The sequence below is a fragment of the Ziziphus jujuba genome, chromosome 10 (assembly GCF_031755915.1).
Source record: "Ziziphus jujuba cultivar Dongzao chromosome 10, ASM3175591v1".
Lineage (NCBI taxonomy): Eukaryota > Viridiplantae > Streptophyta > Magnoliopsida > Rosales > Rhamnaceae > Ziziphus > Ziziphus jujuba.
The window spans coordinates 2,048,443-2,063,657 of NC_083388.1; the positions used below are offsets into that span (position 1 = coordinate 2,048,443).

Below are 15,215 nucleotides of genomic sequence, written 5' to 3' on the forward strand. Positions count from 1 at the left end.
ACTTTTGGTGCAGAGAAAGAATGGGTTTTCTGATGCTTGCTTGCTTGTGCTGTCATTTTCGTTGGTTGGCAACTTGCGAGGTAAAATTAACCTTAACCGATGTATGAAAACTACACAAACCAGTACTTTATGTCGTCCTCTAGACATTCAAAGTTAGGGAAAAAAACACAAAGACAAATCCAGATTCGGTATATGCTTTGGCTTGTTGCCATTAACATCGTTTTGAGGAAAACTACTACATTATTATTAAAAACTACTACATTAATAATAATAAAAGATAGTGCCTTTTTTTCTTTTTTTTTTTTTTTCAAAACCAGGTTCAATTTCGTTCACCCATTTTTTAATATTGTCACTATTTTACTCATAACTTATATATATATATATATATATTTATATATTTTAAAGTCATCGTTGATATTTTTTTAGTTTCTATAAGGAAATTTATTTATGAATTTTTATTAATTAATTTTAATAATTTAAAATAAAAAATAAAAATATATATTTTATAATTAAATATATGCTATCCCACATCGATTGGAAATATGAAAGATAACGCCCTTATAAGTGTGGTTCCCCCTTTACTTCTACGACGCGTTAGCGTTTTGACAAAACCTTGAGGTACCATTACCCTAACGGGCTGTTGGGCCAAAGAGGGCAGTATCGTGGACTAAGTTAGCAATATTATAAAATATATATTTTTAATTTTTAATTATTTAAATTAATTAATAAATATTAACAGATTAATTTCATTTGATAATTTTAAAAATTAAAATAAACAATAACATTAAAAATGCAAAAAATATAAATAAAATAATAATAAAATTGAAAATGTGCAAGTAATTTTTTATTTTTTTAAAACACAACAAATGTATTAGAGTTTTGGATAAATAAAATATCAAAATAGACTTTGGATGCAGCAACCGAAAGGAAACCCCAAAGTGAAAGGACGGTAAGAAAGGTGAAACACGTTTTTTCATTTTTTAAAGAAAAAAAAAATATTATTATTATTATTATTTTTTTTTTTTGGGTAAATGAAACATGTGTTGTTTCATGTTTTTCGTGGTTGTAATAATTAATGGCCAATTATTACATCCAAAGTTGACAACCAAAAAAACAAAAAAAATTTATGTTCAAAGTCAAAGTAGTAATATCGCAAAAAAAGTAGTATAAAGTATATCTATATAAATATGCCAATCCAGTTAATCTAGTTTTTCTTTAATACAATAATCTAGTTGCTCTTTATGATCTAGGTAATCTAATTGCAATTTTTTCTCAAAATTATATTATGAAATTACTCTTAACACCTTTTTTTATTTCACTAGCTGTATAAAAATATTTTTGTATTTTTGAAAATTGCCCAAAAAAAAAAAAAAAAAAAAGCCCACAACATTTCATTTCTATTACCGTATGACCTTTAATTTTTTACATGTGAATTGAATATATGAGAATGTTAACATTTCACTTACAGCTTACTTAATTATAAATTGACGTCCCAAAAAAAGGTCAATTATTTATATTAATATAAAAATGTGACAATTTACAAATAAATAATTTTTATAAAATATGATTAAGGAAAAAAAAAAAAAGGGTATTGTAACAAAGTGGAAATATATATGAAGTGTGTTTCTGTTCTATCAAAAAAATAAAAAATAAAAAGTGCGTTTCTATAAAATCTAAAAATAAAAAAAAAATACGTGTAAAAATTGAAACTGCTAATACATAAGGGTCTTACTATAGATGATTATTTCCTTTTGGTAATCCATAATTGCCCTATTATACCCTTTGCGATAAAAAAAAAAAAAAAATGGAATTCCTAAAAGAGATTGGGATTTTAGAACATAAAACTAAACCTTAAATTTCATATTAATTCATTATCATCTATCTAATCTTAAATTAAGTTTTAAAATCAATTCATTTGTCTTTTTTAATACAGTTAAATAGAAGAAAATACTATTTTTTGAAATAAAATTTTAAATTTGAATATTCATCTCTAATATTAAAAAAATATTAAAATCATTTCAAAACGTCAAATTTAATGTAAAAATTTTAATGATTTAAGGCACACAAATTACAAAATCAAAACATGCAACTTCTTGATGACCAAACAGTCGTCTTTCTTCATAAAACATGTACACACTTATATCACTTAAATTCCCTCCCTAGAAACAAGAATAAAATCATTGTCACAGTAGGTTTTTATTATTATTATTATTATTATTATTATTTGAGGCTTCAAAAGGTGTTTCCCAGCTATCTTGGGTGGTGACGGCAATGTAGCGGTCCAACTATTTCATATAAATTTAAAAAACAGTCATATTAATTTCAAAAAAAAAAAAAAAAAAAGGCCCACATAGATGTATGTATGATATAGCAAAATTGTGTATGCATACATAAAAATAATAATTTTCTCCAGGATAATGTAGCTTAATTTATATTCATCGATGGTTACATCCGATAACAATTAGTGTGAATATACATCACATTTTTATTTTCCATTGAATATGCTATGACGTTGTTATCCAGCTTATTCTAATTATATTGTGGACAATAAAATTTTACATATAAATAAACAAATATTTTATTCTAATTATATTGTGGACAATAAAATTTTACATATAAATAAATAAATATTTTTTTCTTAATTTTTCTACATATTCTATCCTTTCTTCTAGACTCTTCCTCTCTCTCAATTTATTAATCATCACTTGTTGTTGAAATGATAATAAAAAAAAAAAAAAATTCATCACTCATTGCATTATTTTGGTACAACTATATTTATTGGGGCACTATTATTATGTTGGTGGAACAGGTCATTTGTTATTGACTAGTTTTACCTTAATTGACTTATTAGATGAGATAGATGATCGTGGTCATTAACAATGTTTAAAATATTTAATATTTTTTTTTGAAAGTTTTTTGATATTTTTATTTGTTTAAAGCGTCGAAATAAATTTTAGATTTGAAATGGAAATTGATAGAATTTCCATAATATCTATTAAAATTTTTAAAATTTTGTTAAAATTTCCATAGAAATTTTCTAAAATATCCATATGAAATCCTTAATTATTTGGTTAAAAAACTGTAATTTTCATAAAAATTTCTAAAAATTTTCACTGAAATTTAAAAAATATCCTCACTTGTTGTTGAAATGATATAAAAAAAAAAAAAAAATCATCACTCATTGCATTATTTTGGTACAACTATATTTATTGGGGCACTATTATTATGTTGGTGGAACAGGGCATTTGTTATTAACTAGTTTTACCTTAATTGACTTATTAGATGAGATAGATGATTGTTGTCATGAACATGATTAAAATATCTAATATTTTTTTGAAATATTTTTTATATTTTTATTTGTTGAAGGGGTCGAGATAAATTTTAGGTTCAAAATGAAAATTGATAGAATTTCCATAATATCCATTAAAATTTTCAAAATTTTACCAAAATTTACATGGAAATTTTCTAAAATATCCATATCAAATCTTTAACGATTTGGTTAAAAAATCTGTAATTTCCATGAAAATTTCTAAAAATTTCCACTGAAATTTTTAAAATATCCAAGAAATTTTTTAATTTTTTTAAAAAATTCATAAATATTATTAATATTTAGTAAATTTTTTTATCAAATTAATTTCATTGATTTTTTTTTTTACCCTTTAATTGCTTTTTAGATATTTAGTTATATAAGCAAAATAGAATTAATTGAATTGAATAGCATAATAAATTCTACTTATTAAATATTGATAAAGCAAAAATACAAAGATTGTAGATTATATTTTTTAACCTGATAAATTTTATTGTCGGAAATATCTATTTTACAAATATTGATAAATAGATGATGAAATATATACATGTGAAATAATAATGTTTGTTTGAAAAATAAATAAATAAATTCTTGACAATTCACAAGTTTTTTTTTTTTTTTTTGCATTTTTGGAGAAGTTAGAAAAGATAGTGGCTAAAGAGAATCACCAAGTTGAAAAGTTTGATTAAGTCCACTTACTAGTAAATAATATTACACACATGCAACACAAGATAAAAATCATGAGAGTAGAGATGTAGGTCAAGGATTTGGTATTGTTGAAAAATACTATATACGTAAAGAGAAATCTATAATGGAGATGTCACAATAAAACAAGATTCGATTTCTATGAATTTTAGATCTATAAGAGTTAGAAATCATTTTTGTAAACTTTATTCAATGGATATTTATGGAATGTCATCAAATAGTAACTCATGGGTACCATTTCAAACTCAACCATCAAAGAATAGTAGTTATACACATAGTTAACTAATAATGCAAGATCTATATGGTTGGCATGTTAATAATTATTTACAAAATTATCAGGGACATACATATTTTCATAACTACTTCTCACATTTTACATCTCAAAATCAAAATGAAAAAGAAATCGATGATTTTCAACTACTCAGAAGTTCTATGTGATATTAAGATGACATTTATGAAATACAATGTAATTGTAACAATCGTTTTATATATTTTAGTTAATAAATAATTTTACCATATATGTATTTTTTAACATATTTTTATTAATTATAATCCATCTATGCTCATTAATGCTTATTATAAATCAATTCATTAATAAGAATATAACATTCATTCAATATTTTAGTAAATTTTATAATCAAAGTTTTAATAAAAATTTTTATTTTTTAAAACAAATTTTCATCATTTTTTATAATTTTTTTTATCGATATTCTATATTTTCTGATATTTCCATGGAAATTTTCGTATTTTAAATTCTCGATATTTAACTTCTTCTAACTTCTTTGGCCACTACCTCTTCTAACTTCTCCAAAAATGTAAAAAATAAAATAAAATAAAATAAAATTTGTGAATTGTCAAGAATTTTTTTATTTATTTTTCAAACAAATATTATTATTTCACATATATATATATATTTCATCATCTATTTATCCACATTTGTAAAGCAGATATTCCCGACAATAAAAAAGCTATATGATGTTATTTACCAAAAAGAAGGTTACATAATGTTGAGATATTTGAGATATTGTTACTATGATTTGAATGGTAAAAACCCACCGAGAACAGCCCAAGTAAGAACCCTCATCTCCAATATTACGAAGAAAGAAAAAATATATAATTGCTATAAACTATATACAAATTAACATAAATATATGATACTACATCATCATATATGAAGCTCCTCGTGTGTATATCATCATCATCATCATAATAATAATAATAATAATTCAAAAATTATAAAAATAAATCCATGACATATTCTATATTGTTTCAATAATAATAATAATAATAATTAAAAAAAAAACCCTATAGCCACACATGTAATTCCTTTATTTCTTCTTCTCCTTCTTATAGTTCCTATTTCTGTTTCATTTTCATGCGACAAAAAGTGGCAAGAATCATTACTGCTAGTTTAAAAACTAAAAGAGCTGCTACTGGCCATGTCATGTGAATGGGAATCTAGTTTGCACTTTAGAACATCGCCTCCTTACACATGAGTGATTATTCAAATTCGTGCTTTTATAAATGCAAATAGAGATACCCAAGGGCTTTTATAAATGTAAATAGAGATACTCAATTATTAAAGCTATCTACTTGGTTACATGAGCACCTTTGTTGTTTTTGTTAATTTGAAAAGAAACTTGCGATGCAGTCGGTAATAATAAATTAATGAATAAAGAAAAAAATTAAAAAATTTGTGATAGGACATGGTGCGGTGGCTAGATAAAGGGGAGATAATAAACTCCCACAACTCCAGTCCCGCACAGCAATTATTACATATATATATATATAAATATAATTCGTATAATCAAATATATATATATATATATATATAAATATAGATACGTATATACATATATATACAGAGAGGCTAGCCTGAGGACCGACTGCATGGGTTATATGCGGACCAAACATGTGATTAAATTTCCTGGCCTTTGATTTGCACTGCTGGCATCTACGGCCCAACTTCAAAGCAAATCTCACGTGAGAATGGCTGGCCAAATTTCCCCTGAGCCCTTCCCGCTCACAGCAGCTCACATTCCCGCTCTCACCAGCTCAAAAGGATTTTGCCAAAATTCCGAATCGCACCAGCAGCAACCAGCCAAAATTCCCAATCACACCAGCAGCAACCACCATTGCCATCCTTGCAAACCCACCAGATCGCACCTCCATTGCCACAACATTGCCATCTTGCAAATGCACCAGCTCGCACCACAATTGCCACCCTTCTTTGTACCCACCAACTCATACTCTTCTACTCTACATGTCTGTATTCTGGCTCTTCTTATCTGTGAGTGAGTGAGTTTATGTTTTGTAATTTTTTTTCATTCTGTTTTTTATGTTGGTGATTTTATGTAGTCTTGCATATTTAAAATTGTTAAATGTGGGATTGTGATTTGGGTTGAGAAATAACTTGAATGAAGGCCAATCTTCGTGATGATTTTTGAAAATTTAGAAAAAGATACTTTTCACAGAAAAAACATGGATGTATGTATGTTTTTTTTCTTTCCTAGTGTATAAATACCACTGTTCATGCATACTGTTCACGTGTACTGTTCATTGTGTAATAATCAATTCACTTAGTCTATCATAATACAAACACGAAAGAGATATTTGCACCACTTGTTTTTGGGGTATACGAATGGCCAATCCATGCATGCTATACAAGAGAAAATAAGTTTGTTATAATTGGAATATAAGGTAATTCTATTTTGTAATTCCTATATCTACACACACACACACACACACACACACACATATAAAGACATATGTATATATATCCTATTGTGTTCCGTTCCAAAACTACTTAGTTTAGTTTTGAATAAGAACTTTGAATAATTATAATCCCCTTAATATGCATGACACATAGAGTTAATAGATTAAATTGATGTCATTGCTTTTTATTTTTATTCTTTTAATAGCATTTGCGTAGATTGGTTAACCTCTCATTGATTAAAGAGTTATGTATCAATATTTTTTTTTCCCTTTATCTAGCATAGATGTAATTATTTCATTGTTTTGCAACTTATATTTTTCATTTTCATATGTACTATTAACCTTTTTGAACCCCATGATTCAGATTTTTTCTTTTTTTTTGTTGATGCACGCATATTTGTTTCTTTCATTATAGAGTGTGCTGGATCAGCAACCATAATGCAAACTCGGCAGATTTTGGCTGAAGTGCCTTTATTTTTGCAACATTTTTCTCTTCTATTTATAAACTAAACTTTCTTAAAATAAAAGACATTACCACCTCTCATGATGGTTTTGCTTTGCTGTCTACTATGTTACAAATTGATCAATAGGAAGCTGGTTTGAGTGTAGAATAATTGGAAGTAAATTCAGATTGGAAATGTGAGTGTAGAACAGTTGGAAGCAAATTCAGATTGTAGATGAGTTGAAAACATATCCTTGTTGTCACATTCAAAATCCATGGATGATGTTTACATTCCTCAAGTGGCCGAAAAATGCAAACCAAAGGTTGGACAAAAGTTTGAATCGATAGATGGGGCACATGAGTTCTACATTAAATATACAAAAGAGACAGAGTTTAATGTTCGTAGCAGTTCGACTAAGAGATGTAAAGGTATGAATGAAGTTGTCAGGAAAGAATTTGTGTGTTTTAAGGAAGGAGTATCTTCAATAAAGGACGGTGAGAGAAAAAGGTGTTGGAGGATGACAAGAGAAAATTGTAAAGCTAAACTTGCCGTGGTTAGGTAAAAAACGGAGAAATTTGTCATCACTGTATTTGTTGAAGAACATAGTCATCCATTATCAACCCCTCGAAGAGTGCATTTATTGAGGTCACATCGTAGTGTGTCTAAAGCCAAGAAGTCACTAACCTTGCAGTTTTCAGCAGCAAATGTGCCAACTCATCAACAAATAAGCATTCTTGAATTTGAAGCTGAAGGTATAGAGAATATTGGATGTATAAAGAAGGATATATATTACCATGAAGTTAAGGTGCGGAATGAATTAAGAGGACAAGATGTAGAACTTTGAAAAGAATATTTCCTAATCGAGCAAGAAAAGGATCCATACTTCTTTTTTAAAATAGATGTAGATGATGATGGTAAATTGAAGCTTTTTTTTTGGGCTGATTCGGTGTCTAGAAGAACTTATGGATGTTTTGGTGATGTAGTTGTATTTGATACAACTTACAACACTAATCAATATGGTATGATATTTGCACCCTTGGTGGGGGTGAATAATCATGGTCAAACGGTGCACTTTGCATGTGCCTTTTTAAGTGATGAAAAAACGGAATCATTTGTTTGGTTGTTTGAGCTATTAAAGGATAGCATGCCGACGAATAACCCAAAGATGATTATTACCAATCAAGATCCTACAATGATAAAGGTTATAGTTCAAAGCTTACCAAATACATTTCATAGGTATTGTAGTTGGCACATACTTGAGAAATTCTCTATGTATTTAAATGCAATCACCTATAGAGATTTTTATAAGGACTTCCAACAATGCATTTGGGAATCAGAATGCCCTGAAGAGTTTGAAAGAAAATGGGTGACTACCATCGAGAAGGCAACCCTAGATAACAATGATTAGTTAAAATCAATATTTGAGTTACGTTCAAGGTGCCTGCATATGTTAATTATATATTCTCAGCTGGAATGTCAAGTAGCCAATGTGCGGAAAGCTCCCATGCATTTTTCAAGAAATATGTTTCGAAGAGAAACTTATTGATGGATTTCATACTTCGATTTAATAGAGCGCTTGCACATCAATGTCAAGAAGAGTTAGGGGCTGATCACGTTGATAATAATGAGAAGCTTGTTTTGAAATTGCCATTGGAAATGGAAAAGCAAATGGCTGAGATTTACACACACAAGATTTTTCTTAAGTTTCAAGATGAATTGTGGCATAGCTTAGTAATAATGCCACAATTTATTCGTGAAAATGCTACACACAAAATGTATGTGGTCGAGAGTAGTCCAAAAGAAGGTGTTCGTAGAGTGCGGGAAATTGCCTATGATAAAGAATTGGACTTTGCATCCTGTAAATGTAAGAAGTTTGAAAGTGAAGGACTTCTCTGTGGACATATCTTGGCATTCTTGAGACTGTTTGGTAACATTCCTTTGCCAAATCAATATATAATGAAAAGGTGGACTACAGGTGCAAAATGTCAAATAATAACCGACAAGCAAGTTGTTGAGATAAGTGGACAGCGTAGTTCAATGTTGACTTGGCGAGCTAAACTATTCCAACTTACTTTGGAAGTCATTGATAAAGCCATAATATATGAAGAGGCAAGTGTAATTATGAATGATGGTCTTCAAAGCTTGCTAGGCAAGATTGAATCCATAGTTAGCAACACGAAGAGTGGAGACATTTCTGAAAAAAGGTAGCACTGCTCATGACTATGAAGCTTTGAAAGACCCATCTGCTGTGAGGGCAAAGGGATGTGGACAAAAATTAAAAAAGGGAAAGTAGAAGGCAACAAATGCTGCAAAGTATAGAGGTTGAAGTTGCAATGGATGTGGAAAAATTGGGCAATCGCACGACAAAAAAAACTATCCACTCCTCAACAATCCGTAAGAAAATAATACATTTACTATTTATTATTCTTATGCAATTTGTATGATCATACTTTGTACAAACTATGCTGCTCATCTATATAGGTCCTCACAAAATGAGAAAAGTCCTTAACACGCCTCGGAATGTGATTCTGAAGCTGATAGTTTGTCTTCCACAGGTATGAAACTAAGTGGTGTCTTATGGTCTTTGACATTTTATTGAACTAACATGCTGCTAATCTAAGGACTTATTGGACTTTGCCAGGTCTGCATGAGAAAATGAAAGGATGACCTATCTTGCAACAGATTTGGGAGAAGAAGTTGTTTTTTTATTTTGATGTGCTTGTCTGGGATTTTCTATCTTAGAGCAAGCACTATCAGCTGACTATGTAAAATAGAGATGTGTTTTGATTATTGGACTGAATGTATGCTGGTTTTGCCGTATATTCACATGCTACTCTTTGTGTTTGGAACGTTTAATTTTTGTACATCATGATAAATGAAGAGAAGAGCAGCCATTTTTGCAACAGATTATGTTTTTCCACATACCATTGCCATTTTGCTCTGTTTCAATATTCTAATCTGTCATGTTATTGATTTACTTCTAAAATGCCACATTGTACTTCACCACTTTAGTTTATTTGTTAGAAGACTTATTGGCCTGTTTATTTCATCTTTCTCATATTTTTCTATGCCTGTTTATTGGACTTATGCTTATTAGGAATTTTTTGGCCTCTACTTGGGTGTGTTTGTCAATGGATAGATTGGCATCTCAAAAAAAGATCTAAAAAGTCTTAAGCTAGATTAAGCACACAAAAGTATCCTATGGGACTTGATAATCGAAACGAAAAAGTAAAGTGCTCTAAGGAATAGGATGCTCAATGCTGTGGAAAATTCTGCAGAGAAAAAAAAGCTGATATTTCGTTCGTTGGTTTTGTAGAAAACTAGATTATTTTCATGGGATTCTATCATTGGTTGGTATATTTGTTAACTAGGATAAAAAAAGCCATAGTATGAACTAGTACAGAAAACTTAAGAAAGCAAGCTTCACGATTACTGTTCACGTGAACTGTTTACCTATGTTTAAACATTCCCTCTGTTCTTAGATTTTTTTTTTCTTTTTTTGTCATATTACAATAACTATCAGCTTAGTTACTAAAAGAGAGTTGAGTTATGATTATAGACTCCTTAAATTGCCATGTATTAGTAAGATGAAGTCTTGTTTGATTATTTGACTAAATGTATGCTAGTTTGCCTTTAGTCTAGTTTGCCGTTTATTTACCAATGTGGTTTACTTCAATTAGCAGGAAGGAGAAGCTGGAAATTGATGTTTATACACAAGTATTTTTAGCCAAAAAAAAAAATCTAAAAAAAAAAAGATGTTTAAACACAAGTGAACAGTACACATGAATAGTCATGTGTACTGTACACATAAACAATATGTGTAAACAGTATACGTAAATAGTATATTTATACACCAGGAAAGAAAAATAGCATGCATACATCCATGTTTTTTTCTGAATTCACTTTCTGAGAGCACATGTTAATAAGTAATATGAATACATTGGTTGAAGCCTATAATTATATTCCTTTCAAAACTAAAATCTGTGTGATTTGATGGATCAACATTCATTTATATACATATAAAGGACACATATCAAGGAGAGCATGTGATGGAGGAACAACAGCAACATAGCTCGGCAACATAGCACGGCAGCTTGGCAACTTGGCAGCAACACAGTAGCTCGGCAACAGCATTAGCAGCAACACAGTAAGCTCAGCAGCAGCAACAACAAGCTCGGCAGCACCAGCAATAGCACTAGCAGCAATACAACAGCACCAGTAACAGCACCAGCAGTAACACAGCAGCACCAGCAGCAGCAACAGCAGGCTCAAAACAGCAGCAACTTCATCATGAACAGTAACATATGCTAAAACAGGGGAGAACAAAGTGCTACAGATAGATTGTAGCATTAGTATGGAAAACAAATAGGATAAAAACTTGGAAAAAAGGTTGTCAAGGTTTGGGATGTAACGACACTAACAGTAAATAAATATGATAAGTTAGGTGAAATCAGCAGCATAAATTTGCTTGCTTGTGAATTACACACCCTGAATACCAAATAAAGATTTACAAATTACAACTAGCACATATCATCAGAACTTAATATTTACCTAACTGGACTATAGTGTGCAACATCACTGCAAAACTTTGTTGCCTTCTCTAAGCAATCAATTAAAAATAATTCAAGTACATAAATGAACTACAGTTATGTAACCCCAATCTGAATTTCACCAAAGCAAAAGGAATGTGCTAGAGTGAGGCGCATACAGGATAAGAACACCACAATGAAGATAATGATTACTATTACCATATTTGCTGACAAGTTAAGATTTAAACTAAAACCAAGAATGCTAAGAAAACATATATAATTCGAAACTTACCTCCAGATCCTTCCTTTAATACCATGTCCCTTTCAGCATGAACTCTTGATCCAATAGATCAACTTTTGGATCATATTCAGCCCTGCAGTCCCAAAACAAATAAAATTCCATAGGCTTCATGCTTTAATCCTAAGAAATTTCTTAGACCAACAAAAAAAATAAGAAGTAGAAGACGATTCTGCCTAAGTTGTTCCTGTTGTTATTGGTGGTGGTGTTCCCATTTGTGTTACTTTCCTTGTAACAATGAATAAACTAAACTAATATTATTTGCTTTTTCCAAAGCCATGCAAGCTGTAATGAATTATAGAGAGAGAGAGAGAGGCATGGCTGTACAACAAGAGGTACAGATAAAGGTTCACCCAAAATAGGAATCTGAACATCAACTTAATAGAAACAAAACATACAGTGAGCTTAATAGGATATATATGGTGCTACATAATTAGTTTACCAACCGACCAAACATATATATTGCTTGACTACATTACTAGGCTAACATTTTAAAGAAAATAAATAATAAAAGTACAAGAAATATGACAATCTTAATGTCATATTGGTCGCTCCTCTGGGTATTTTTTTAAATTGCTTCAAGCATATTATTAGATTTCTCCACTTACAAAGATAAACGACAAACTTCACCGATAAGTACATCTATTTTTTCTAGTTTAGCTTCCTCTTCCTTTGCCCAAATGAATTTACCACATCCTTTTTCCTGTGGCAAGTAAACATATATAATTTAATTATTTTATAAACAAAAACAAATAAAAATTCAACACATAAAAAATTATATACAACCTGTTCACCATCTAAGCATTTCCAAAATTGATTATTTGAATTCTTATCTGTCCTTGATGTTTTTAAATGCATATATTGCCCACATGAGCACATCCGGATCGGTTGAACATCACTAGTACTTGTTGACATGCTTACACAACTAATCTCCAACTATGACTTCTAAAGAACACAAGGCAGGATTTAATATGCTATAAAAAACCAAAAGACATAAAAAATGAAAAACATAAAAAACCACCAGCAACCTTTCTACATGAATGAATTAATCTAACTTAGCAACACCAATGACTATAAAGGAATAGCAATAGCAACCACTAAATATATATTATATCTTTTCGAACCTTTTCACTTCAATTAATTATCTTAATTTTTTCAAAAGCTCACATGCATTTTTCCCACTAAGCATGTGGGGCTTGATATTTCTTCCATCTTAGCATTTAAATTGGTTCTTTTTGGGCAAATGTATATAATACCATCCAATTATGAGGATACAGTAATAAACACAATAAATAAATAAATAAATAGACAATTTTCTTTGTCTATATTCTGCTGAAGTAATTCCTATTGGATTGTAATAGCTCTCAGTAAAACTTTGTCATCAGTCAAACAGTATTTTGAATTAATATTCAACAAGTAGTTTTACCAAGAGTTTTCATCGGCTTGACAAGTGCCAGTCTTGTCTTCTTTTCTTTTTAATCTAGACTATCTGTGTGATTACTAAAAAGAACATTAAATCCATCCATAGACTAATAATTATTCCATGTTATCAATTAGATTCTTAAAGAAAGCAAAAACAGAGGATCGTAGGACCTAATTAAAAAAAAACAAATTAAAAAAAAAAAAGGATCATAGGACCTCGATCATAAGACCATATCAGGTTTATATTCTTATTGTTTTATGTCCAAATAGGATTGCAAGACGATTAATCGGTTTAGTCTTTTTTAATATATTTCTGATAAATTTTCAGAAAGAACAAGGAGGTAGCATTGGAATCATATTGGAAGTAGAATGAAATGAACCAATTAACAACTTCATAGCAAACATGTAGGTGCTGAAAGGGCTTAGTCCTAATTTATTGCCTCCTTGGATTAAAAAAACAAATAATTAGGTGGTCCAAAGATCACATGTCCATTTCAAAAACTTGTATGGAATTTATATGACATGAAAGTCTTTGTTAGAAGAATCGGGTAGTCCTACAATCACATGAAATTTGCACCTTTGATAAAAATAATTAGATGTTAGTGAGATCATCACATGATCTACTTCCACACAACTGTGTAGAACATATATGTGGTCCATATAATGTGACTTTTTTTATGATGAACAGAATCAAGACAATTAGTTTGGGGACCACATTGTAAAAGGAAAAAATATATATAGCAGCATATCTGGTTGGAACATTAACGTTTCAATCTCCCAAGTTTATAATTTAATTAATACTGGAATATACAATCAACAATTAACAATAAACAATCAACAACCACTAAATATAAGGCAAAAGCAGAAGTTGCAGATTTAACCTGGACACTCTCGATAGTGGAAACAGTTGAAAATCTGGGACAGGGCTGGCCAGTGGAAGCAGCCAAGTTTGAACTTTCAACAAGCTTATTTATTGATAAATCATATCTGGGTGTTGAGGGAACAAAAAGCTCTACTTAACATGAAAAAAAAATTAAACCATTTCGACTCAGATATAGCAGAGAGTTCTAAGGAGAGAGAGAGAGAGAGAGAGAGAGAGAATAGACCTTATCAATATTCATAGGGGAAAAAAAAAGTCAAAATAATTTAAATATTTTCTTCCACTATTCTGGTAACCGATTTGAAACTATAGTAACATAAATTGCTGAATTTCATTTATAAAGAACAAAAACAAAGATAAGCAAAAGGAAAACGATGAAAATCTGGAGTAGGGCTGGCCGGTGACCGGTGGAAGCAGCAAAGAAGTTGCGGATTTTATCTGGGGCAGGGCTGGCATGGGTGTGGCTGAACGGCTATCCTGAGAACTAGAGATCGGTGGCTTGCAACGTCGCTAGAATGGAGAAGAGAAACAAAGCTGTGAATGGGAGGAGAAGATAAGGAAATTTGCGAATGGGAAATGGGACTGGAGAAGAGAAACAAAGCTACAAATGGGAGGAGAAATGAGAGAAGAAGAGAAGGGAATTTGCGAATGGGAAATGTGAGTGGAAGAGAGAAATGAAGCTGCAAATGGGAGGAGAAATGGGAGAAGAAGAGAAGGGAATTTGCGAATGGGAAATGGGAGATTTGGCCTGAGAAACGAAGCTGGAATGGGAGGAGAAGAGAAGGGAATTCTCACGTGAGACCAGCTTTTGTCCAAGACCATTAATGCCAAATGTGCAGATCAGAGGGCCCAATTTTAATCACATTTTTGGACCGCACGTAAGGCATGCGGTCGATCATCAGGCTAGCTTCTCTGT

At 30.4% G+C, this 15,215-nt stretch overlaps 1 protein-coding gene and 1 long non-coding RNA gene across 2 annotated transcripts; one reads left to right on the top strand and one right to left on the bottom strand.

Annotated features, from left to right (window-relative positions):
- Nucleotides 1-8,643: 8,643 nt before the first annotated feature.
- On the top strand, nt 8,644-9,378 carry LOC125420879 (protein FAR1-RELATED SEQUENCE 9-like). The gene has a single exon (XM_048468199.1). The coding sequence runs from the start codon at nt 8,644-8,646 to the stop codon at nt 9,376-9,378; it is 735 nt and encodes a 244-aa protein (XP_048324156.1).
- A 1,931-nt stretch (nt 9,379-11,309) lies between these two features.
- Nucleotides 11,310-15,190, bottom strand: LOC125420790 (uncharacterized). The gene is made up of 3 exons (XR_007239065.2): nt 12,784-15,190; nt 12,606-12,700; nt 11,310-12,073 (listed from the first exon to the last, which is right to left on the bottom strand). It is a non-coding gene; the product is annotated as an uncharacterized LOC125420790 (long non-coding RNA).
- Nucleotides 15,191-15,215: the final 25 nt, after the last annotated feature.

Excerpts from the sequence above, each read along its gene's own strand:
- LOC125420879 (XM_048468199.1), top strand. The coding sequence starts at position 8,644 with ATGTCAAGTAGCCAATGTGCGGAAAGCTCCCATGCATTTTTCAAGAAA.